Source organism: Aulostomus chinensis, chromosome 11 (assembly GCF_037954235.1).
Source record: "Aulostomus chinensis isolate RoL2024-O1b breed Wild chromosome 11, RoL_Achi_v1.0, whole genome shotgun sequence".
Taxonomy (NCBI): Eukaryota; Metazoa; Chordata; class Actinopteri; order Syngnathiformes; family Aulostomidae; genus Aulostomus; species Aulostomus chinensis.
The window spans coordinates 20,804,108-20,831,626 of record NC_141330.1 but is presented as its reverse complement, the minus strand read 5'-3'; the positions used below and the strand labels follow the sequence as shown (position 1 = coordinate 20,831,626).

The following is a 27,519-nucleotide window of genomic DNA, read 5'->3' as shown; positions in this document are numbered from 1 at the left end:
ATGAGCTATTGCTCAATTTACATCCGTGTCACTCCTTGTTGTTGCTCTTTCATCATGGCTCCTAACGAGTTTGGAATCTTTTGATCGTTGTCAGAGATAGAAACATTTCTTACATTACTGTAGCTCACTTTGACCCTGTTAAGGTGGTTACACATGGCAGGCAGGTGTGAAAGGTGAGAAAACAATGTCTTCCCTGTGCTCAGAGATGGGAGGGGCTGCGAAAAGCAGGACTGTGTAATTCTCGCAGCTTCAAGGCTGCACTCACACTGGTTGATCCGTTTGGTGTCCAACTAGAAATGTAACGATACGAAAATTTCACATCACAATAATGGTGACCAAAATTATCACTGTTATCAATATTATCACAGCATTGTTGAAATGTCTAAATGTTTAAAAAGTACTCATAGGCGCACTTTAATCATTGAACAAAGTTTTATTTTAGAAAAAAAAACAAACAAAATAACATGCATAATGAACTTCGTTGCACAGTTGCAGGCGGTGGTCACTTAGATGCAACATCATACTGGACGCGTTTCCACCCTTCGCGGAGATTTTTTTGAGGCATTTTCGGCAAACTGGATTTCTGTCTTCGACCAGTCTCCCTTCCGAGTCTTGGTAAAAACCGAAGTACGTCCAGACTTCGGACTTAGTTCTTTTTGACAGTGGAAAAATCTCTGTTCTCCCGTCGGCAGCACTGCCTGCAGTACTGCCCTCCGCCATGATTATAAGTTGTTTACTGCGCAGTGCGCATGCGCACGGGGCGCCTGTGTCCGATCGGCTGCCTGCGGCTGCACTTCTCACACAACGAGCTTTTTCGGATTGCGGCAATCAAACACGGTCTGATGGTAATTAAAATTTGAAACGGTAGTAGTAACCGTCACACATTTTACCGCGGTTTATCATTTTTTCCGGTAATCGTTACATCCCTATGTCCAACCATGTGTATCCCCTAATGTTGAGTTAACTAGTGTGATCACTCTTAGCCCTGGCATGGCTGGAAGAGGTGAGCTGCATAAACTAATGAACAGCTCAGCAAGTCAGCAAAAAAAGGAGCACAAAACAATTGCGATAGTGACTCAATGAAACATTAATCCCAACCAGCTGGATTCCCAGCCAAACATCAGGCTCGAGTGTGCAGCTCAGTGATGCCATTAACATGTTCGGATCAACAGGGGAGTGGAGACAGTCATGCTTCGGCACAGTGCAAGAGTATGCTCTGAAACGGAAAATATTTTGGATCTGCCCCAAATTGTTCAATGTATGGGGAACGCTGTACTGCTCAGTGACAGCTCATCTCAAACATCCTCTTAATTCATCAGACGATGCACAGTCCAGTGAATCCCTGACAATTGTTGAAGATGTCATTGACACCCTCATCTGTGAGGGTTCAAATGCTCACCTCAATGGATGGAGTAAAGACCCATGTCATGGGGGGAATCCATCCCGTCTCGGCTTTTGCTTTTGATTCAGTTTTACATACACTCACTAGCCGACTAAAAAGTCAACAGATTTTTTTCACTCTATCACCATGCCTCCCCAGAACATTTAGAAAGATATACACTTTTATTGATCCATCAATGTTCTCTCAATATCAGCTATGAATACCAACAAGCATTTCAGATGTTGCTGCCAGAACTGCTCATTTTGCTCCAAATGACTAATTCCTCCTGTTTTGCTGGTGGTGCTCAGTGATGACAACAAAACATGCTCATCTTGGCATTTCATTAAAACTTCAGGGCCAAGAGAAATGTCAGCACATTACATTTCTGAGGACACATTATTCTACTCGTGTTTTGCCGAGTGGAGAGGGTTGCAGTTCCATAGCTTCTAAATTTTTTCATTTCCTCTTCCCATCACTCTACAAAAGTACACAGGGACTCAGTACCCAAACTCTAATTTATTGAGTCCACAGTCATTCATTCAAGACAGCTGGAAACTTACATTTACTCTGCTTTTCCTCCACTCATTTCAAGAATGGTAAAAAGGCCAATTGGCTTTAACTATCTCATATATCTGTGACTACATTTTAGAAACACAGTTTTCTTTCAGTAAATTGGAGGCCTCCTTTTTTAACCAGTGTTGATTTCTTGTTTATCAATCCCTGTTGCTCTTCTGGATCCAAGAGCAAAAGCAAAAAACGACACTCGTGCAATTATGTGGCTAATGCAAGGTTCATTCATCATATTACAAATCACTGCTCATCGGTGGAGTCATCATCTCCTGAGGACCCGGTGTTCATCAATGCATTGTGCATTTTCGGGTCAATAGAATTCCTTTTTGAGGGCAAGGCTCTTCCATGGTAGAATGAAATATAATGAAGTTACAAAGTAAAAACAGTGTCTACACAATGAGAGGGAAAGCGATGCAAAGTTATTCTCAAGGACACTTAAGATCTAACATGATTAAATGCGCTGCGATATCAGCAGCCTGCATCCTCATGGTAAGAGGTTTAAAAACTATGCCACTGAGACTAAAATTGACATTCTAAAACACAAAATATTGTCTGTGTCAATTCAAACTCCACCCACTCTTTCACTGTGTATTAAACAAATTACTCGATAAAGGCCCTCATGGAAGCATGTGAAAACGCTGTTTCCACCAACCTTCCTTGTGTTTCATGGTTCTGTCGAATTCACATTCATTATGCCATGCTTCCTTTGTCTCACTGGCACAAAACAATATGCCAATTAGGCCTTGAGCTAACAGAGATTGCCCTTGAGCGAGCTGCAAAGTGCTACCAACATAAACCTTGGATTGATTTCTTTTATTTGTTCTCGATCCCTCTGTATCTCAAAAAACAAACCTTCCCAGCCAATGAGACACATAATAGAATAGAACACACACACACACACACACATATTGTTGTTTGCAAAAAAAAAGGCTGACTAAGCAGCTGTGTCCTCAAGCAGGTTTGGGACATTGCGGTGGCTTCTGGGCACCACTAACTGCTGCTTATGATAAAGTGAGATTAAAAAGATTAAAAGAAGATTAAAAATTATCATATCCAGTGTCTCATATACTTAGTCCCCTCCACTAATACCTGGCAGAAAAAGATCAAAGAAAAGGTGTAACTATGCTCAGAGGCACAATCAATTATTTTTGCAGATTTTAGCGTGAACACGGAAAGATACAAGAAGCAAAAGAAGACGACTAGGAAGTCAGGCATCAGATGGGAATTGACAGAGGGGGGGATATGGTGTGTCCCTTTCGTATGAACAAATGTTGGAAAAAATTTCACAAACAATCATTATCCTTTGATACCTAGTTAAATGTGATTTTTGGCTTGCCAGAGCTGAACTTAACTGTTTGACACACCATATTTTGGAGTCCAATGGAAAGGACAAGTGGCAAGTTGTCCATCTTTGAAAAGCAAGTAATACCAGTAGCCTCGCTTTCAAGTGTGCTATCCACTTGCAAACTGGTAAGTTAAATAGTGAAGACAATCCACTGGAATGGTGGAAGAATCTAAAAGCAATTTTCAAACATTTGCAAAAAAATATCTGTGTCCTGGCCATGAACCTCCCCTCTGAGAGGGTGTTCAGCACAAGTGGAAACATTGTGCTGTGCCACAGGCCACCCCTGAAACCAGACGGGCTTATGTTCCAGTCACAAAACCTGCAGTAGAAACTAGGAAGGCGATATTCATTTCTTATGTTGCACTCTAACTATAAACCTATTTAGTTAGATATAAGTATTTAGATATTATGTGTTGCTGGTGTTACAAATATTGATACTTGAAGCGATACTTCATCCACAAAGCATGAAACATTAGATATTTTTCATCTCTGAGTCACTTCGTCACTCCAGAGTCAAGTAAGTTTGTAACTGGACATTTGTGGACAGTTTTGCTTTTGTTAGTAGCTGGTGGTTACCGGGCTCCATTAGCTCCAAATTAAATATATGTTTCTGGCTGTCTTTGCTTTTTGAGTCACAAAAAAAGAGATGCAGCAGTAAAAACATCATTTTGAGTTCAAGACATGTATTTGTTAGTACTTGAAAGGCAAAATACACTTTTTGATGAAGTGTCTCTCAAAGTAAACATATGGGGATGAGGGGAAAGAACAAAAACAAATAAACACAAGTATCTTTTACAAAAATGCATTTTTTTTCTCAGCTTTTTGTCTGAAAAAGGCAGTTTTTGATCGGTTAAAAAAAAAGGCTCACCCATATTTTACATATAAAAAAGAGGCTTCAGTCTTCCTTCTAAAATTCAGTTTTTTTATAATCATTGTACAAAATGTTCTGAGGGTCTTGAAGGATGAGAGAAAATGTTCAAAAAACAGTGTTTGCACACAAATGTGCACAAGTGTAGCGGTAGAAATCCATGTATTTAATGTTCTTTGTTGGTAGTGCTTTGTAAATTATGGGTCAAATCTTCAACTTCGACTTGTGAGTGTATTTTTATGTTGGATGAGTGTGGTGATATGCAGGTAATTTTGAACAACATCTGCACAGTGACACCGGAGGAGTTGCTGTCCCAGCAATTCATCTATTTGATCCTGACATGCTGTACCTCAGTTTCAACCAAGTGTTTGCCCTCTCTACAAAGAAAAAGAGGACAAACGTGTTCTATCAATGCATTCTCAAGGTCAGGCGGGTGCTGATTAGAGAACACATAACTTGTCCTTTAGGCACGCTATTTGGTCCATCCACACGTTCATCTGTCGGAAGAAGGGAACAGTGATAAATGTGCGAGTTGTCGAGAAGTAAATGGCGGTATCGAGTTGTGGTCTTCTACGGGGTGTCAAGAGAGGCACAAGGCTAATTTTCAGCAGCAAGGCTATAATGGGATCTGTGTGCCTATTTGTGAGTGCCTCTGTGTGTTTGTGTGAGTGCATCCACCGCGGTCCATGTTCCACCTGGCACAGTGGATTAGGTGCAATTAATCTTAGTTAAGCAAGCCCTGCGGAGAACTGCCTGCCTGCCTTACACGTGCGCGCACATTCAAACACAAGCACCAGGCCACAAGCAGGCACAAAACACACTCAGTGATGCTCTGACGCACAAGAAAGAGAAATAGCATAGTGAAGCTGTTGCTCTGTGTGCATAACACACTGACTAGTTCACCATATGCCCATTTGACAGTGCCGCTTGTCAGACAGCTTTGGATTTAGGAAGGGAAGCTGATGTGGAAGAAGAATGGTCTATGCATGTTGGTCTGACTTGTGCATATTCTGATATCTCTTTTTGAAAAGGACAAAAAGTTCCACTTGATTTTCTTGTCAGTGCTCACGTCACCACGTTTACAAGCGAATGCAACTACACAACAATTGTGTGTGCATAGGGTTCTACCACACAGTTGCGTCACTATCTATGCAGTCACTGCAGTCATGTGTGTCCTCCATATTCCAGGTGGACTCACATAAAGAAGGACTCAAACGACTAAACACTGGACAAAATGTGTCTGTCCTTCTGTCTGTTTTCAGCACACATTAGGTATGTAAAGATATCCTGATAAGCGAACTAGATGCGCTGTCTTTATGTGTACAATGCAGTTACATCACTTAAGACCACCTGTATCGCGACAAAGCTGGAGGTGAATTGTGGAGAAACTGATAGAGTACTTAGCGGATCAATAAATCTAAATGAAACATTATTTGGTCCACTGTAGCCTCAGCTTTCACAATGCATACATTTGTTCCTTTCTTTTCATTCTCAGTAAGTGACACTGCCTCTATTAATGGCATGGTCCCCTCTCCCTCACCAAACAAAAAAACAGAAGAACAGGAACATCAGCCTACAGCAATACAAGCTTGTGGTCCCGTGTGTTTAGACATGCTTTATACAGCCCAAGCCACTTCAATCTGTACAGAACTGATTTGGGAAGCTCGTAATTGTCATTAAGGGCAGGTGTGGAACCATGAGCGAACTCACAGTACTGCTCAGATTAAGCTGTACAGTAGAGGTCCCCTTTTACATAAAAAAGTCCCTCTCACCCTTGGAAGGTGGTTGTGTGTCATCCTCTATCTCAGGTCCTTTACCAGAGACCTGGGAGCTTGAGGGTTCTACGCAGTATCTTAGCTATTCATAGGACTGTTGGAGCCACTTTCCCAGTTTGGGCGGTCACCACCCGGAGAGCTCCTACTACCATGGGGGCCATGTCAGCCTTGACCTTCCACATCCGTTCTAGCTGTTCTTTCAACCCCTGGTACTCTTCAACCTTCTCGTGTTCCTTCTTCCTGATGTTGGCATCAGCTGGTATCACCACTGCCCTCTTCTGCTATTTTTCTACCACAACTATGTCCTGTTGGTTTGCCAATAGCTGTTTCTCAGTCTGGAAGCTGAAGTCCCACAGCACCTTAGCCCTGTTGTTCTCAACCACTTTTGGTGCAATGTCCCATTGGTATTTGGGTACTTCTAGTCCACACTGGGTACAGATGTTTCTGTACACTATCCCCTCCACTTGGTTGTGCTTCTCCATGTACGCTTTTGCGGCTAGCATCTTACACCCGCTACTATGTGTTGGACTGTCTCAGGTGCATCCTTACACAGTCTGCACCTTGGGTCTGATCTGGTGTGGTAGACATTGGCTTCTATGGCTGTTGGACTTAGGGCCTGCTCTTGTGCTGCCATGATCAGTGCCTCTATCCTGTCTGTCAGTCCAGCATGTTCCAGCCATTGGTAGGTCTTCTTGATATCAGCCACTTCCTCAATCTGGTGGTTGTACATAGCGTGCAGGGGCTTGACTGTCCACATCTGCACCTCTCCCTCCTCACTCTCATTGGTTTTCAGCTATCTGAGGCATTAACTGAGCAGCTCATCCTGAGGGGCCATCTTCTTGATGTACTCTTTGATTTTCAATGTTTCATCCTGGACAGTGGCTCTGATGCTCACTAGTCCTCGTCCTCCTCCTCCCGCTTTCTGCTTAGCATACAGCCTCAGGATGTTGGACTTGGGGTGGAACCCTCTGTGCATGGTGAGGAGCTTTCTAGTTTTGATGTCCATGGCTTGATGACTGGCAGTGTGTGCATGTTGATGACTTCGAACTTGTTATTACTGTTCAGCTGACATCTCAGTATTTGTCTTACTCTCTGGAGGTATTTGGCAGTGGCTGACTTCCTTGCTGCCTCCTTTTGCTTTCCATTAACCTGTGGGATTCCAAGGTACTTGTAGCTGCTGTGGATGTCACTTATATTTCCTTCTAGTAGGTCGACCACTTTAGTTCTTATTATCTTGCCTCTCCTTGATACCATCCGGCCACGTTTGTCCAATCTGAATGACATCCCTATGTCACTGCTGTAGATCTGGTAGTGTGGATCAGTGAGTCAAATTCTTGCTCATTCCTGGCATACAGCTTGATATCATTCATGTAAAGGAGGTGGCTGATTGTTGCCACACTTCAGAATCAGTATCCATAACCACTCCTTGTGATGACCTGATTGAGGGGGTTCAGGGCTACACAGAACAGTAGCAGTGACAGTGACCCCCTGGTATATGCTGCTTTTGGTAATAACTTGGGCTATTGGCTTTGAGTTGGCCTTGAGGTTCGTCTTCCACATTCCCCATCAAATTTCTGATGAAGGTTCCCAGTTTACTGTTGATGTTGTACAGTTCCAGACATTCTAGTATCGATGTGTGTGGCACTGAGTCATAGGCTTTCCTGTAATCAATCCAGGCAGAACACAGGTTGGTCTGTCTGCTCTTATAGTCACGGGCGACTGCTCTGTCAACCAGTAGCTGTCACTTGGCTCCTCAGGTATAAGTACCAATTCCTTTCTGAGCCCCGTTCGTGTATTGACCCACATGCTTACTTATCTTCACTGCTATGCACAAGCGCACACACACACACACACACACATATACTGTACATACACATATACTGTATATACATACACACATATATACATATAGATACAGTATATACACACACACAAATATATGCATAAATATATATACATACACAGATATATATATATACATATATACACATATACATATAAGTATATAAATGTTCGTGTGTGTAACTATTTACATTGTAGATTCTTACAGCAGGTATCAAAACTATGAATGAACACATATGGAATTATGTAGTAAACTAAAGAGTGTTAAAAATCTCAAAATACATATATTTTAGATTCTTCAAAATCGCCACCCTTTGCTTTGATTATTGCTTTGCACACTCTAGGAATGTCAGTGGAATCTGGAGAGGCCTGAAAACCATCTCTGGACTCAAGGTATCAGACTCCCAAGCTGCAGGGGATCAAAAGTGGGTGAACGACCTGAACATATTCTTCAAAAGATTTGATCAGTCGTCTGCCCCTCCGCCGACCCAGACCTCCATGCTGCAGCTCCCCTCCCCAGCTGTTCCTTCTCCTCCTCTTCAAGCTACTTCAGGCAGCCCCTCCCCCACTGCAACACTCAGCCCAAAGCCGCCCCCACTGCTCATCCCATCAATCCAGCACACACCCCCACACTCTCCAGTACACAGGCGCCCTGCTCTAACTTGTCCCTCACAACGAACCAGGTGAGAAGCCAGCTCAAGAAGATGAAGGCAAAGAAGGCTGCAGGCCCAGACGGCATCAGCTCCAGACTCCTCAAGTCCTGCGCAGACCAGCTGTGTGGGATTACTGAACACATGTTCAACCTGAGTCTGAAGTTGGGGAGAGTGCCACAGCTGTGGAAGGTGTCATGCGTGGTTCCGGTACCCAAGACTCCGCACCCGACTTAAACAGCTTCAGGCCGGTGGCACCAACATCCCACCTTATGAAGACCCTGGAGCCACTAGTCCTTGGCTACTTCCGCCCCCTGGTGGGTCCGTCACTGGATCTGCTCCAGTTTGCCTACCATCCGGGAATCGGAGTGGACGACGCTGTCATCTTCCTCCAGCACTGGGCTCTCTCTCACCTGGAGAAACCTGGGAGCACTGGGAGTCATGTTTTTTGACTTCTCCAGTGCTTTCAACACCATACAGCCTGCACTCCTGAGGGACAAGCTGGAGCACACTGGGGTGAACCATCACCTTACACACTGGATTCTGGACTACCTCACCAACCGTCCACAGTACGTGAGGACCAGGGACTGTGTGTCTGACACGGTCATCTGCACGGGGGCCCCGCAGGGTACGGTCCTGGCTCCGTTCCTCTTCACCCTCTACACTGCAGACTTCTCCTACAACACACCCACCTATCACCTGCAGAAGTTCTCTGATGACTCTGCTATCATTGGACTCATAACAGATGGGGACGAAAGAGAGTACAGAGGACTGACGCAGGACTTGGTGGACTGGTGCCAGTGGAACCGCCTCCAGATCAACGTGGGGAAAACTAAAGAACTGGTGGTGGATTCCCGCAGACGTGCACCCTGCCCTTCAACACTGGTGAACATTCAGGGGACAGACATTGAGATGGTGACATCTTATAAGTACCTTGGTTTTCACCTCAACAATAAACTGGACTGGACAACAAACACAACCGCACTCTGTAAGAAAGGACAGAGCAGACTCTATCTGCTCAGGAGGCTGAGGTCTTTTGGGGTGCAGGGGGCACTCCTGAAGACCTTTTATGACACTGTGGTGGCATCAGCCATCTTTTATGGAGTGGTCTGCTGGGGGAGCAGCATCTCGACTGCTGACAGGAAGAGGCTTGACAAACTGGTCAAGAAGGCCTGCTCTGTCCTGGGATGCCCCCTGGACTCAGTGGGGGTGGTAGGAGAGAGAGGAATGATGGCTAAGCTGTCATCCATGTTGGACAGTGACTCCCACCCCATGCAGGACGTTCTAACAGCACTGAGGAGCTCCTTCAGCAACAGGCTCCTTCACCCAAAGTGTGTGAAGGAGCGATATCGCAGGTCCTTCCTTCCTGCAGCTGTCAGACTTTACAACCAGCAGCTGTAGAACCAACAGACCACATACCCACCAGGACTTTTTTCATTGTGCAATATCACTGTACATACACATATATTTCAGGCTGTACATACTTCTTCCTCTTTTACTTTGTGTATTACTCTTATATATTTTTTATTTTTACACATTTGCACACTTTTTTTGTACATTTGCACTATCCCTTATATTTATCTTCTTATATTCTTCTTCTTCTTCTACTTATCCTCAAATACTATTTATGTTAAATTCTCCTTTGTTCTTGCTGCTGTAACAATGTAAATTTCCCCACTGTGGGACGATTAGACGTTTATCTTATCTTATCTTGGCATTCTCTCAATGAGCTTCATGAGGTCGTCACCTGAAATGGTTTTCCAACAGTCTTGAAGGAGTTCCAGAGATGCTGAGCACTTGTTGGCCCTTTTGCCTTCACTCTGTGGTTCATCTCATCCCAAACCATCTGGATGGGTTTAGGTCAGGTGACTGTGGAGGCCAGGTCATCTGGCACAGCATTTCATCACTCTCCTTCTTTGTCAAACAGCCACTTACACAGCCTGGAGGTGTGTTTGGGGTCATCATCCTGATGAAAACCAACTAAACACAAAGCGGATGGGATGGCATGTTGCTGCAGGATGCTGTGGTAGCCATGGTGGCTCAGTGTCACCAGCAAAGCATCACACACCATCACACCTTCTCCTCCATGCTCACGGTGGGAACCATGCATGTGGAGACCATCCACTTATCCTCATTAACAGAGGGGACTCTTGGTCTTCCTTTCCAGGGAGCTCCTCAGGTGAGCCAGTTTCAACGTAGCGCTTGATGGTTTTTGCAACTGCAAACTTTGCACACTTTCAAAGTTTTTGCCATTTTCTGGACTGACAGACCTTCAGTTCTAAAAAGTGATGATGGACTGTTGTTTCTCTTTACTAAGCTGACTGGTTCTTGTCAAAATAGGAATTCTAACACTTGTCAAATAGGGCTGTCAGCTGTGTACAGACTGGACTTCTGCACAACATAACTGCACAATATTAAGAAGGTAAGAAATTCCACAAATGAACCCTGACAAGGCAAGCCTGTGAAGTTAAAACTATTTCAGGTGACATCATGCTTGATGAAGCTCGTTGAGAGAGGACCAAGGGTTTGCAGCGCTGTCTACAAAGCAAAGGGTGGCCCCTTTGAGGAATCTAAAATATAAAAACACATTTACAATTATTTAACAATTTTTTCTTTACTAAATAATTTCATATATATTGCTACAAATATTTGATGTCTTCAGTATATATCTACAATGTAGAAAGTAGTAAAAAAAAAAGAAAAACTATTGAATTGTGTACATATTTTTGACTGGGAGTTACATACATATACATCCTCACACACAAATTTTTTTTATTTTCACATTATTTATTTTATCCTGTGCATTTCATATTCATCAGGCATATTATAGTCACCACCGTGCATAGTCAAAGAACAAAAAGAATAATAGGGTCTTCGCCAGGGACTGGCTCAGGCCCTAAATATAAAACAGTAGAATGTAGAAAAAAACGCTATCAGACTTATAAGTTTATCCTCATTCCTGCCTGTCATAAGCTGAATTCCACTGATACAAAGACAGACATTAGCTTAAGCTTCACTTCACTTATATATGAAGTGGATCGATCATAGTGGGCTTTTAGATTTTCTTCCTTTCAGATTGTGATTCATGGTTGCCTCTGTCTGGGTGTATATTAGATACAATGGATCTGATCTGCGAGTGGAAGTATTTGCTCCATTTATGGCAGGTAACTACATGTGTGTTGGGCTGCAGTTGTTTCAAAATGTACCAGGACACCTCCTGAGTAGTCTCTTTGGCTGATCTGCTGAATAAGCTGTTTTTCTGCTGTGTGCTTGTCTCATTTTGAGTATTTTTCTCAGACTCATGTCCATCTCTTGCCTCCATGCTGCAGCCAGGTAGCTGAGCCCTCAGGCTGTGTCTGCTGCTGGCTATACTGAGTGGAGCGGATCATTCAGAGCTGGTTGATCAAAAACAACACAGAGAAAATAATTTCTTGCTTTGTTAAAAGCAGTGCAGCGGCCCATTGTGGCCCACAGGGTGTCATTGGGGCATCCTTACTATAAAGCATCAAGACTAGCTTTAGCCTGCCACTGGATTGGCAGTTGGAAAAGTTGACATTAAATGTCAGATATTACTCTGACGTTAGCTCAGATAAAGCTATGAATGAGTTGTCACATATTCTGACAATAAAGCATGAAAAGTGTTCAAATAGTTTTATTGTTTTGTTTGGTACCTGTTGGTCGAATGTGCCCAAACTTGAAATAAATAAATACAAATAATACAAATCATTTGAGTGTGTTTTTGTGTGCGTAAGACAGTGAAAGATATGGAATATTGCTGACAGAAGCATATAACTGCTGCTTATTTTTCTACAATAATTTAAAGACTTCCATGTTTGAATCAGTACTTTACGAACATATCCAGGCACATAAACATAACAGCAATAATACCAATAACTCTGACACGAAATGTTCATACAATTACATCCCAAAATAGCTAATGTTTTAGTTTTATTTATTCACACTATGGAAATAAGAATATAAAGAAAAAAATTAATACAAAGGAAAATCCAGTGTAGGAGAGGTTTGAATACAAAGTGGGCTCATAAAAATATCTCATTGTGAACATTTAAACCAAGAAAAGAGAGACAGAACAAAAGGAATAAAAACTACACATAGGAACATCTAATAAACAAACAGAAGAGAAAGACAAATGTTCTGAGTAACAGTAGTTTTGGAGGAACTGTGCACTTATAACAAAAATGATATAGTATCAGTTCACCCATGTGCACCTGTGCATGTGCCATTATGTGCGGTGAGGACTAGCGCTATGGCAACTATCCAAATCATTAGACTGCACTGTGCACTTTCAGTGATGGGTGTTGTAGTGGAAACCTATACTAAAGTAAAAGTTCAAATACTGCTTTAAAAAAAACTCAAGTGAAAGTGAAAATTGCTATCTGACAAAAGTGAAAAAGTACCTGGTTAATAAATTTCTCAAAGTACAAGTCACGTTTCATTTTAATATATGTCAGCATGTGCAAAATAACAAAAAAAAAATCACTTGTAGGCACTTCTTTATGTAGCAGACGTTTTTCTTTAACTTGAGCAGGGTTGCAGTTTTGTTTGCATTGGAACTGGAGTGCACCTTCGACACGTGTATGCTTGCATGCAAATTGTTAACGTGTGGCTCTTTCAGAGTGGGCCAGGTTAAATAAAATGGATGAGTTGCAATAGAAGCTATTCTCCAGTGTGAGCACGAGACAAGTTCATCCATGTTTCTGAGTATGTGTGAATCAATCAATTGGAGGTGAGCAGAGAGGCTGCATGTGGGTAACGATACTATTACAACGCTGTTGTACGTGACAGGAAAGATACAGACGTGACCTCCCCCCCGACACCCCTGCATTTAGTAGTTCAGACCATCTGTAAAGAGGTGTAAATGGCAAACGCAATGGAGTACATTCTTGGCTCCAAAATAATTTGAGATAAGAGTAAAAGTACAGTTTTAAAAAAAGAACATTAAAGTTCCCAGTCCTTAAAAATGATTTTATTTGTGCATTTCTTGTAGTCTTAATACACACCCCTGTCCACTACAGGCAAGATCCATTGTAGCAGTCATTCCCCATGTTGTGATTTTCACATTTTTTTAAATGTGTTAAAGGGGTGGGTTTTTTTTGTTCTCGGTTAAAAATTGCTAGTTTGCTTCTCTTCTAAGCATCAAGCAGCTGACGTGTTAATAACAGTGAATTAAATCAAATGCTACAAGGACTGACACAAACAATCTCTAATCAAGTGTATTTGTTTATTCTTGTATTGTATTCAAGAGTTCTTCAGCACGAGAATCACCGTGAATGAATCAAGAGCAGGTTTTTGCATGGTTTTGGCTTCTTCCTACTACTATATTTACTTGTCGCCCCAAACTGCCAAGTTGTTAACTGTTTGTTCCTTTTTTTTGTTCACCACTCCTCAGGAAACGGTCTCCAACTCTCATCATAACTCATCCTCATCTTGCTCCGTCTCTTGCCAAGTGATTCTTTGCCCCAGTATCTCTCTCACAGTTATTTACTTTTGCCGTCTATCTTTTTTTGGTTTTCCTTTCCTTGCTCCCGCCCTAACTCTCAATCTTTGCTTGGTTGCCCTCGTTTTCCCCCCAATAACTTTGTCTGTCATCTCCTCAACACTCTACCACAAAGCTTCGCTCCCCTCTCAAGCCATCCTCAGCCCCGCTCTTCATTTCATCTCATCCATGTCACATCCTTTTCTCCTTTTTACCTTTCGCCTCGCACACACAAAATTTGATGTGGGAAAGAATTTTGATGAGACGAAGGAGTGGATGAATAAAACAGTGGAACTGATGGAGATGGTGACGGCACCCGAGGGACCCACAGTCTTGATTTATAACGCTGGGTGAGCATTCAAAATCAGATACGGCAACACCTCGCTGCTAACAGCCAGTCTCTGATCTACACTACAGTGAAAGAGAGACAAAGAACGCCTATAAAGATGGGGAAAGGGAAAGTGAGACTGGGGACAAGAGGCGCTATAATCCTAATACATAACAGTACACCAAATATCCTCAAGATTGGTCGGCCAAGTGATTTCTAATTAGCCTCACTGAGGGAGAGCAGGGAAAAACGGAGGAAATCAATTTCCCATTTGGGGCAGGTAGAGTGATCTATTGAAGGGCTCACCCCAAAGAAGACCTTATCAGAATGGGAGAGGGACAACTTTTACAAAAACACACACACACACACACACACACACACACACGACTGCATAATGAATAGTGTATTTACAGCAAGGAGTGAGAGATCATGGCAGAGGCGGTTTTAATCCCCCTGACTTCAATTAACCCACCGTGAAAATGTCTGCCACAGATGACAATTAAAGCTCCAAAATTGAGGACTAACCTTGCAGACCCTCCAGAAGAAACATGCTGATGTAATTGGCCTTAATTAGCTCAGTGTGTGTGTATTCTCTCCCATTACGTTGCTTTAGTTTAAGAAGATTACGTTGTTGTTTTTTTTTTATGTATTGATTTTGCAAACAGTTCTACTTGTGGATGTTTTTCTACTATTTTTCATCTGTTGCAGCAGTCTACCTGCAATGTTTTCCTCGCGCAATATTGAATTATTTATAACTGTAGGAACTCTTACTGTAGAGTTTGGCAACGCAATATATTACATTTTTTGTAATCTCTTTACTGTCAGCATCAACAGAGTAATTCTATTTTGGTGCTCAAGGGTAAAAATAAAACCTTCCTTCAACACATGTTCATTATTCAAGATTTTTCATGGAAGTGCAGCATTTCTGAAAGAAGCATTTCTTAAAAAGAGAAATAAGGATTTTTTTTTTTTTTTACAAAGTAGTTGCAAATTATTTATACTCATATCTTAGCTGTGAATTTCCCATCCCTAACTCACACTCAGTTACATTAACCTGGATAGTCTAGGGAAAAACCTGAACCAATAGCTCTTCCAGGAAACACTGAACATTTGGGAAAAACATCGAGTGTTTCCAATTATGTAGGACATTGAATTGTACAAAAATACCCAATATATACAAAATGAATGCAACCCCTTATGAGGAGTTTTCTACTCAGGATGCAGCAATTAGAATCCAAATACACAGCATGCTGAACTAGTTACGGGTACAAGTCAAGTCTTGTTGAAGTCTGGTTCAACCATTTCATATTTGCTTTCCAAGATATCAAATAAGCAACATGAAGAAGGAGAAACTGAAGAATAGAAAGGAATGCATGCTGACTACCATCCATCACAGTCTGAAGAAAAGGAGACAATCCACTGCTGGCGTAAAGGGCTATTGAATGGACCATAACGGTGATTTTTTTTTTTTTTTAATTATCATCTATCAGATGCTGAAGCTTTCATGCTAGCCACAGTCAAAGCAGTATCAATGCCTCATTTCCTTTGAGTAAAAGATGTCACTATGATGGTTGCCATAAGAACAGATGCTTTGGCACCAAGTTGATTCCAACAATCTAATGTGGTACTTCTTTGGTACCAAAGGTACTGCAGATTTGTTGAAAGGAAGATTCAGACAATGGAGAGAGGGTGCTTTCTGCTGGCATGCTGCATCATTCAGGGGTGTGCATTCAAACCAGAACATAAGAGACGGTGAGTAGTGGGCTAGCTGCCTGCAGCCCGTCAGCAAGCAAGCATAGCCAGTGCTGCTGTTAACAGAGCTTCATGAATTAAACTGTCCATGAAAAATTAGGAAAACAAGTTAAAAATACATTAAGAATCAAACTTGGATTTGTGACCTCTAACATAGAAAATCTACATCATTCCCACCTCTTCTGGGCAGACGAACACAGAGAAAAGTGGCTTGAATTCTTGTCATTCAGATTTCCCTTTACTGGCACACAGCATTTAAATCCACTAGAATTTCTCTCTTAGAAATTAAACTCTTGACTAATTCAAGAAAATTCATTGCACAGCTCAGCCAACATCAGATGCAGTAAGAGCGATATTAGGCAACTTGCTTCAGGTTGTTTTCATCCCTGGGTGGCTTTCAGAAGCTGTTTCACCTCCCCAAAACTCTCCATTGCTGTAGCAACATTATAGCACAGGCCAGCTGACCCTGACACAATTCAAATAAATGAATAGCTACATGTATTCTTTTTTATATTTAAAAGGATTAGGGGAACCAGAGACACCTCATTAAAAGGATCATCTATCCCACAACCCAATCATATTCACTCCCCTCTAAAGTTGTGTGACTAACTGTTTTGCTGAGCAGGGAAGTGCAGGACTGATTGAAACAAAAAACCTGGAGAGAGGTTACCAATCAGCACCATCAACCTTGTTAATGACTACAGGTTTGTATCATGGCATGTCCAATCAAATTCCTTGCTAGGGCTGGAACAGCTACAATGTTGTTACATATTACCATGCCATATGTAAACCAAGTGTTCCTTTGTCTGCAAAAACACCCCTGATTACTGCATCATGACACAAAGCAAAAAAGTTATTTTAAAAACTATTTGCCAGCAGTGTGACAACTCCTTCCCATCTTAGGGACCAATTTGAAGCACAATGCAAGCCCAGAAAGGGGCTCTGTACCCTCAAGAGCTAGTACCTTAGCATGAGCAAGCAGAATAACCAAAGGAAATGACTGCGGGAGAAACTACTTATGCTACATAGTAGCTATTATGTGTGCTACATACATATATGTTGTATTTTTTTCTGATAGATACTGAAGACATTTTCAGTCTTGGGTGGGTCTCCCCAGGGGGGCCCCCAGACACGTTCAGGGAATGCAGAGGGAAGAATAGTAGCTATCACAGGGAAGAAAAAAAAAGATTCATGGTTCCAATGTTCATTTGAAGATGGGGTGAAAAGTTTGCCTTTGAACTGCAATAACCTGTTCAATGCCGTCTCTATGTACTCAGACAATTCTGAAGTAGTTTCTTCGTTGTTCAGCAGAGGATGAGGCTTCCTTCCATTAGCTTGACCTGCTGCATGACCTTTGACCTATCCATGAACAAATCTAAAAAAAAAAAAATTTGAATTCAAATGAGAGAATAACAAGCAGAGCTTTATTCCAAATTTTGTGACAGGGGAGACCCCCCCCCCCCCATCTCAGACTTTCACTTACTCCTGCCTTACTGCAATGCATGCAAGATAGATGTTTTTTTAAGTGACCTTAGCCACTTTGTTATAAACTGCATTCTGAATGTTACTTAATCTTATCAATCCATCCATTTTTCGTGACTTTCTTCAATGTGGTTACTTTCAGTCTGACAGGTGAAACACAAATCCAGTGATTACACACTTCTTAAAAGCCATCTCGGCATGACCGTTCCCCAAAAGCCACAGAGAAATGTATTAATGTCTTTTTAAGTTGGCAATTTTTTATCAAATATACACACCATTTCAGATAATTATCCCAAGAGAACATTGGTTGGGCACTGACATTGTTTCACATTGCTTAATTGAATCTCCTGTGGCTGTAGTGGGGATAGAAGCAAGATTGTAGGGTAGCGGGAGTATTTGGGGACAATGTTCCAAAGAATGAAGAGAGAATGAGCTAAAAGAAGCAATAAATAACAGTAGGAATATGAGGAGGCAGATTCACAGAGTGCCAAGGAGAGGGAAAGGAAATGGCGAAAGGGAGGGGTGGAGGCAAGCTCTCCTACCTGCAGAGAGTTTTAGAGGGAAAGAGGGATGGTGGGAGGGCAATAGCGAAGAGAGAGGGAGAAGGCTAATTTTGTACGAGCTTCAGGATACTTACTCATGCTGCCGAGTTCTAGTGACATGAGTTCAATATCAAATTTTAACCAAAAGTGGTACAAGGTGATAGTGAGTTTGATACAGGTCAAACATGCAGTTTAATTGTGCTTGATGAGCCTGTGAATTACCCTGAGCCAAACTTCAAGATGATAAGTTACAGTATGTGACATTTGTAGTTTCAGTCTAGCAGTTTGTGACTTTGCTTTAAGTTCACTTAAATACGCTAGCATTTAATGCATTATTAAAATAAAGAAAATGGGGATTTATCTGGAATGCTCCTTTCGCCACAGTCACCTAGAATGGCATGTCAATGTCTTATTTGATTTACAGTGGTTGGAAGACTGCCAGAGTGCCAGTGTTGCAGAGCAGAGGAGTAAACAAACGGTTGGTGATACAATGGTTAGACAGCATGTCGCTAAAATGGATTTTAAAGAAGAATGACCACATCGGCATTAACTAGTCCTGAGTGACATTTACATGCTGTTTAATGTGATGGAGCTGAGCAGCTAATTAGCTAGCGGGCATAGACCCTTGTAGCGCTGGTCTCCCTGGTGGATGTTCATCTGGTGGCTAATTCAAACAGCCAACGTGCTGGGCAGGACATGTTTCTGTTTGGAACTAAAGGGGAGGGAGACTTTAGCTGAAATGCTATTGTGGGTTGGTTGTCTTGTGTTATGTAGCGGCTGCCATCTGCTTTTCCGTGATAAGTCATGTTATTGCTCTGTGCTAGATTTGATTTGCTGAATCAAAATAAAATAAGGTCTCCGACTATGTAAGCTGAAAACAGAGCAGTATTCAAACATACCATATTGCAGCAAAACAAGAAGGCTCCATAATAAAACTAAAGAATTTATAATACTTGCAAAGATGCTTGGGACTTCTTTCCAGCCAATTGCATCACTTCTAAGCTGGGCTTTCTGTCACATGCAACCAGTGAAATGAGCTTGTGGAGGGGGAGCAGCTGACCACTTTTTTCTGTTTAGTGTTTTTTATTTTATGACAGCCGTTAGTGAGTGCATAAAAAATTAAAAGCAAGTCTTTGTAAACTTGCATGAAATAAGACAGGTGCATCTCAGAACATGAAGCATGAAAGCAAGAAAAACCAAAACTCCCACACATGCTGTCAAAACACAAAGTGCAGAGACAGTTCCAATAAGTGCACAATATATGCTGACAGTAAGCAGAGGTTGTTAAGAGCCAGTGGCAGTGAGCGGAAAGCTGTGGAGTCAAGTGTCTTCTCTTTGTGGGATTAGTTGTGTTAATGACCCCCTTGCTCAAAGATGTATTGTTAATGTCAAATAATTGCTGTGTGTAGCACTGGGCATCATAAAATTATTGAAATGCCTCACATATTATTTTTTTTCACCCCCTGAATAAGTAAAGCACAGACAAAGAGGTGGTGGTCTCAATTACTACCTTGCAAAACTTGATGTACCAAAACAAAAACAAACGCCAGGGCCGACGTGTGATTAACATGCTACACGTGTGCGGCTACTACAAAAAAAAGGCGCAGAGAAGAACTGCCTAAAATTCTACTCTACACATCTCTTATGGGCATTTTGTCAGTGACACAAGGACAGAGTATGCAAGGACTTGGGAGATATGAGGGCTGGGGTTAAGCCAAGGTATTTTCCCTTTTATTTTTTTAAATCTGAGGCCAATTCTGCTGGGCACGCTTGATTACTCCCCTTCTCACACTCCTACTGGTCATTGGTTTCCACTGTCTAATCTGTTGGGCAAGTGCAGGTCGACACTGGCACCTGTTGATGAAAGTCAGCCTAGTGTATGCACGTGCACACAGCTCCAGATCTTGGCCATCTTCCCTTTACAAAACTGGAGGAGCAATTGAGCCATACACACGCGCAGAACATTAATACCACTTGTGCAAGCAAACACACAAGCACACAGCAAAAAGCCTGATGTAAACTAGGGCTGTAATCTCCCAGTCGACTGGTCGATTTGTTAAGTCAATACGTTCTGGATCGACCAAAATTCTGATTGGTCGATTTTTTGCCACGTTAATTTATCAGGAGGAAAGTACAGACAGCACCCCTGTTTCACAGATAATCTATCTTTGAACACCCCCCTTGTTTTTGCTATTTTGGACTCCCCCGACCCGCGAGAGACAGAAAGACTGAAGAATACTACGCCAATGTCTGGTGGTTTGATGAATGTATATTTAATTTTGACGGTTTCATTTAAAGTCAGTCCTCGTCCACCATGTCAAAGACATCTGCAACGTGGCAGCATTTCATGAAAATAGATAATTGAAAAAAAGTCGAATGCAAAGTTTGCAAACAACAGTTTGCATATCACAGCTCCATGACAAACACGATGTATCACCTAGAAACGGTAAGCTAACTTGTCCACCTTAGGTTGCCCCGTCTGTTTTGAGTATATGAACATATCAGAATTGATATTTCAATGTTTTAGTCGAATAATTGTTTTGTTTTAATTGTACAAATTCTTACCGTGGACTTGCCTTTTGTGCTTAAGAGTAAAGTTTTAATTTAAAAGTCTATTTGTGTCTCAGCCGCGATGCTGAGCTCCTCCGTTCAGTCTCGCTCTGTGCGCAGGACAAATGATAGTGTCGGTCAATCATTATAACATGACAAAAACAATTGTCTAAATATTCCTCAACAGGTTTTGTGCTGATAGTTGACACAGTATATTTTTCATATATAAAATTAGTCGATTTTTCGTCGAAAGTTGAGGGTTTCAGTCGACCAAGAATTTCTTTGGTTGATTGTAGACCTAATGTAAAAACACATGCAGATCTGGGCAATGAAACATGTTTGAGTTGCAGGATTAGCCATAAAAACAATCCATGCAGTAAATGTGAAGCCTGATCCAACTGATATGGATTAAGAAAAAAAAAATCGATACTGAACAATTTTATGTCATTTTCACAGAAAACCACATCAAAACGCAGCTCATCAAAAATGTATACGACACATGCAGACCCTGGATATGGCAGTGACAAAGCACTGACTGTCACTGAGTGAGCGAGTGAGAGAGTGAGCGAGTGAGTTCCTCTCTATTCCTGCAAAGTTTCACGACCATAAACCTAATTTAGGCCACTTACAAAAAAAAAAAAGCTAGCATGGTGCAAAGTGAGAATGAATGATGATTGAAAATAAAACCAAAAGCAGTCGAGCCAGCACATTGGGAACAACTTCTTTTAAAGGCACTGGCACCAAACCTCTCCAAGTAGAAGGAAATAATTGAGAGGCATTATTGCAAAAAAATAAAGCCATCTTCTGTTGTTAAAATAATGGGTTTAGGCATAACACAAGGAGCCAAAACAGCTTGTCAGTCATATCTTACCAAAAATTGCATTTTTGTGGGGGTGAACACCAAAGTGTTGACCATTGTTTATCATTATTGCAATACTTGTACACTTCAATAAAAAGGTACTGTCATGCTGTTGTATTGATACTTATTTACCTTCATCCTCTCCTCAACTCGCACTGTTCACGACCAGTTGGTTTCTCAACCACTGTGCCAGGACCATGGATGGGCTGTGAGCGCTCTAAAATGGGCCATAAAATGTTTGCTCAAACCTTATTAAGTTTATTAAAATATTTAAATAATTATCACCTACTGAAAAAAAAATCATCATCATCAAATCATTTGAGATGCTCAGTTTGAACAGAGGTTATTCCTCATCTTAATTCAAGAGCATATTATATTGATTTGAGGGGCATTATTGATTGAATTCACGTTCAGATTTTGTGATATTGTCTCTCAAATCTTTGCTCTCGCCCTCAAATTTGCTCTGCTCGTGCTCAAACTGTGTGCTCGCACTCTGTTACAATGCTGCTCACGAGATTTCCTGCGCTCAAGCTCGAGCTCTTCCTCTTGCGCTCAGGAAACTTGTGCTCGCGGACCTCTGCTCTGCTCTCAGATTTTTTGTGCATCAACGCCGTCAACCAATAGCAGGCTAGTTACTGTTGACCAATCAGATTATCCGGTCGGTCCATTCTCACCAGAGATCTGTCAGATAGATTCCCCCCACTAGTTTCATTGTAGTTAGTCAGTCATGAAGGTGACGTCGTTTTCTCCTCCAGTACACCGACAATGAGCGCTGTGCCATGCAGCTATTGTTATACTTTATGTAGCTAATGGAATGAAAAGCACAACCACTAGTGTATTGACTAACTGATATTTTATTCCAAACATCATCAAATAAATAAAGGGAACCACATTTAATATAACCCTGGAGGGCGGGATTGGATAAACCTGGTTGAAAGAGTGCCCGCCCGTACGCGACACGCCTTAAAGTACGTGCCTGCATAGAAGCAGGGATAATCTGACTGGTCAAAACTAGCCAGCCTGCTATTGGTTGACAGCGTTGATGCAGGCTGTGTGGTCATTGAGGAATCAATCAATCAATTAATCTAAATTAGGCTGTGGTGTGTCTCACAGTTAAAAAAAAAAAAACCTCTCTTGAAATGCACACCCATTAAGTCTGAGATAATCTGGTTATATTTGTAGTATTTATTCAATTCCAGAACTCCTGCCTGCACAACAAGGAGTGGTGGTGTTGGATTTCAGTAATATATTTGAAATGGATGACCCTCCTTCAAAATGTGATTGTTTCAAAGCCCAATTCACACTTCAGCAGAATGGTTATCAGTCTGCTGCTGCATCTGCGGCAGGTCGAGGCAACCTGCCCCAACACCAGCACAAAGAAGTCCATAAAATTCATTTCTCACATTTTTGTCTGTGTGATCAGTTGTCTTCTGCGAGTAATTCTCTTTCTATGGCTGTGATGTGGTTGATAAAATCATGTCGCATGGCATGAAATCCCTCCTGCAAATATATTTTTCAAGCAAAGACAGAGCAGCCTGTAGCAATGAGTTAATGGAGCCTGCAGCTTTCTCCAACTTTTTGTTTCAAAGATATTTCAGATATAGGTGCAAACACATAAACAGCACGAATGTCTTGAAAATTTTTCCTTTTGGAATTTTTCTTCTATACTGTCAGTAACCTGAGGTTTGCAAACTTTTGTCACTGGATCAAAAGCTTTGCTGAGAGGAATTCAGTTGCAACTCCCTAAATTTCCCAAAGGTCCATGGTGATGCGCTCATCACAGAGTGCTTATTAATTTAAATAGAGTGACAGATGGAAAAATCCAGAGCATCAAAAGTCAACAACACAACAAGCCATAACACTAGCCCAAACAGGCAGATATACACACAGATCTTTTCCTGACACCAACAACCTTTAGCCCCCGTCGGTGCTTGTGTATCTTGTGGATTTTATGACAGTTGCTCATTAGTGGTAGAGGCCTGTTAGAGACTGATTTTCTCCCTTTCCTCAGATCCCAGCATCTGCTTTCCTTCCCATCCTTCCGCATGATTGGATGGGATGCTGCTGTGCTAACATGGTGCAAGTAATCACAAGGCTTGATAGGTGAAGAGCTGAGGGCTGAGGTCAGAGGTCATGACATGCTTTGATGCAAAAGCTGAGCAGAGGAAGGTAGGAGGAGGAAAGTGTATAATTCGACTGTTACCCTATGCACATTCACATCCCCCACCTAAGACCAACCCCCGCATTGATGGCAAAGGATGCCCAAAGCCTACTTAACTTAGTTAAAAGTCACTATTGTCCTCAGTGTGTTAGCCTAGTGTGTGTTATGCCAGACGCACAAAAATCCAAGAAAACACACAGATATGCAGCAAGTTGCCGATATAATGACCCATTTTGGTTCCTTACATCAGTAATCTGTTTTTTCTTTAAGCTTTGTGGTGTTTTTGATGTATTAAGAAATCATCATCGTGAACTACCATTCCAATTTGGGGCTAGAGATCATTTATGAGTGTGTGTGTGTTATTGTACTTGCTACATATTCAGGACTAGAATACGTATTTAACCAACACAGTGAGAACATTTTTGGAAAGTGAGGACATTTTAGCCGGTCCTCACATCTTCAAAGGGCCGTTTGAAGGTCAAGACTTGGTTTTAGGATCGGGGTTAGAATTTGGTTCTGGTTAGGTTCAGGGTCAAGGTTAGGGTCAGGCAGTCAGTTGAGATGGTTAGGTTTAGGGTGAGGGGCTAAGGGATGCATTACGTCAACGAAAGTCCTCACAAAGATGTAAGGACATGGATGTTTGTGTGTGTGCTCGTGTGTGTCAGGAGGGTGTCTAACATGGCAGCGAGGCATCAAGGAAGGTTCTAAACAGATCTTCAACTTCCTGACTACTGAGACCCTACAGGCTCCAGTTGAACAGTTGGTTTTTTTTAAGTAGCATCTAATCAGTTAGAGAAACTAAAAAAAGATGGTCCGATGAACTCTGGAGAAAAGTAAATCCATACACAAAAGTTAGTTTTGTGGGCTGATTATCTTCATTTTCCCTGAAAACAAATGATAGTTTATCTCTTAAGTTTAAAGTTGCACCACAGCATTTTCAGAAGCTCTAATCCCCTTAATCATTTCAAAACTGCTGGCAACAACTGGTAATATAGGAGGGATTAGTAGGCCCGGGGAAAAACAGGAGAAATGAACGAGTGCGCATTTAGAGAAATAAATGCCAATGAAGGCTGACGCAGACATTCTTGATGCCCCCCACTCATGTTTTACTTTTTTCTGCTCCCAGTTTACTGCACCATTCAATCTGTTGACATTAACGGTGGCTGGAAAAGCTTTTCTATAGCTTGTGTTATATAGAGAGAAATAAAGTGCAGGGGAATGGGTACACTGGAAATAACCATAACTAACAGGTTATTGCACCAAATCACATCAACTTAAGTTTAGCTAAAAACCTAGTACGTAGCCTTAGATTGTTTGACCATTTAAGAGATCCATCACTTGCCATAAAGTATAATAAGCAAGACCAGTAACAATCATTCAATAGCTGTTTCAGTTGCAGAAACTGATTACATGTCATGATGAGATCAGTTAATGTATAGTGTTATATATATATATATATATTAAAAAACTTGAGAACTGCTGGACCCTGAGGATACTCAATATAGAGCTGCATTCGAATGAGTTCTCAAACGTGGAAATAAGTTAGCATGGATGGAGGTCCGATTCCCTCAACAACAGTTCAATATTTTATCCTAGGGCATGGAGTAAGTCAGTAAATACCACACTAGCCAAGAATCAAGAAAAACATTTTTTTTTCTTTATTTTCAAAGTATTTCGAAAAATCCTCAAATCATGTATTTTCTGCATTGTTAACCAATACAGAAATGTTTAAAAAATGGCCTCTATCAATGTCGATGTCAATGTCAATGTCAATGTGAATTACCACCTTTCATTGCAGCAAGACATTTTCACTTGAGTTATTGTAACACTTATCAAGAGTTGAGTGGATTTAAAACTTTGTGAGTTAAGTCAGAACTCATACATAACAAAAAACCCTAAACTTTAACAGTTGCAGAAGAGGATTCAAAGAATAAAATGGAGAGCACTGGGCTCGGTTACCTTCATCGAAGTCTGCATCGTCCTCGGTGTGCTGTGGGAAGGGGAAGCAGTTTGTGATCTCAAGTCGGTCGTCGACTACCAGGCCCAGCAGGACGCCCTGAACCACCTCACTGCCCTGGCCCTCCTCCTGATAGTGCTTGATAATCTTCAACACCACCTGTGAAAACCGGGAGAGCAACATCACTGCAATATAAAGCTCCTTCAACTGAATAAAGATGGGGATGATTGAAAGGAGGCTTTACTCTCCTTCCAAAGACAGCTCCTGAAGCAAAGCTAATTTATTTATCTTGCCAATTTTGTGGCTGTTAGAGCATTTGTTGATGTTGTTGTATAGATTATCATCCTATGTGTTGTTGGTTGAGATGTTTCTGCACACTGCACAGTATATATACGTTACACATTGTAATTTATACCAACACATTGTCTTTTCTTCATGTATATATTCGTAGGATAATAATGCTGATTTATTACTAGATAAATAAATTGTGTTTGAAATAAAAGAAAGAAAATCTGAAAAAGAAAGTTGTTCTACACATTATTTTGAGCATCGGGAGCTCTTAAATCTTTTATATGGGCACCAAATACACTAAGTCAAGAATTAGAGTCAAATATACACCTTTTGAGTACTGGGATTTTAACAGAACTACTAAATGTCTTTGGGACAACCCTATTGGATCATGGACTGTGAGAGGCTGAAAAAAAAAAAATCACACAAACTGTTAATCAATCTCATGAAGGTCCAGCAACTTAGTGGTCCTTTCAGACAGCTTGAATTGTGAACCAATAACCTGTCAAGAATTTGCTCCAAGTACCACTGTGGCCGTGTGTTCATCCTCCCTGCAGCTTTCAGCTTACAGGATGGGAGAGACTATGACAAAGGACCAGACCTTGCGCCCCCACCTAGAGGGTCGCATTAATTAATCAACAAGACAATTGAGAAATAATGATTGCCTACTACTACTAACTACTTGGGTACCTGATTAATCCTTAAAGTCTTATTTTGAAGCAAAAATGTCAAAAATTCACTCATGCTTTTTATGTTATTTATGGAAGAAGAACTATGGCAGCTGAACAACTGTTGGATGGACAAAAGAAGCAATCTGAATGTGCCTCTTTGGGTTCTGGGAAATTGTGATGAGCCTTTTTCTAAATTTTCTTGCTGTGTGCGTTTGCTTACCACCTACTTAACTAAGATGAGGGAACCTGGGCTCACTTCACGAGGACCGAATTTCAAGCTGGACATCTTTCTCATACCTGCCAGGGTGTTGAATCAACAATATTGATATTTTGCTACATAATTCATTCTCTCTATGCATTCACTTGGACACCTGTGAGAGTATGGACACAAGTGCTGACAGTGCGTCTTGGCTTTGGAAAAGGAAACTAAAGTCTTGGCAACTTTACGGTGCGGTGTGAAGGGGACTGGTAGCAAACGAGTCCAACATTATTGCATATAATGATCCTTGGACACCAAGCTCAATACTAAGAAATGGACTCTCGATTTATGTGGGGTGGGGGTGGAGGTGGAGGTTCAGGATCATATTCACAGAATTACTGGCTGGTTGGTGTGATCATTTGAGTGGTGCATCTCTGATGGTGTCTATGCTTGTTAGTATTCTGCACAGGTTAGCAATTTACACTGGAGAGAGAGGAGGTGGCATGCAGTAAAAGTAAGAACATGAATCTAATGACATTTGAAGAAAAATGCTAGCTCCTTGGACAGTGGGAGGGTATATTTGGACTTGTAGTCTGATATCCCACATTACTGTGCCTCATTCTGACAGGGCGTCCATGCATCATCATATGCATTTAATCTTTAATACCAGATAAAAATGGGCCAATGAGACAAGCCTCCACATGATTGAGGAGCTGGTTTAAGCTCTAATGCTGTGTCACCCACACCAAGGACAGCAATGAAGGACTATGGTTACTTCCAGACACGCACTACACAAAAAGGC

General features: G+C 41.5%; 1 protein-coding gene, 1 long non-coding RNA gene and 1 pseudogene across 2 annotated transcripts in view; all 3 read right to left on the bottom strand.

The window, feature by feature from the left end:
• LOC147253760 (eukaryotic translation initiation factor 3 subunit H) overlaps positions 1-27,519 on the bottom strand; it is a 77,111-nt gene that overhangs the window by 37,169 nt on the left and 12,423 nt on the right. Inside the window, exon 2 of the mRNA XM_086217385.1 lies at positions 25,562-25,718. Coding sequence (XP_086073511.1) covers positions 25,562-25,718 — 157 coding nt within the window. The remainder of the gene's footprint in view (positions 1-25,561; positions 25,719-27,519) is intronic.
• LOC147253762 (uncharacterized) lies at positions 6,221-7,243 on the bottom strand (annotated as a pseudogene).
• LOC147253761 (uncharacterized) lies at positions 11,217-23,825 on the bottom strand. Its single transcript, XR_015118593.1, has 3 exons — positions 22,845-23,825; positions 21,574-21,658; positions 11,217-17,383 (listed from the first exon to the last, which is right to left on the bottom strand). It is a non-coding gene; the product is annotated as an uncharacterized LOC147253761 (long non-coding RNA).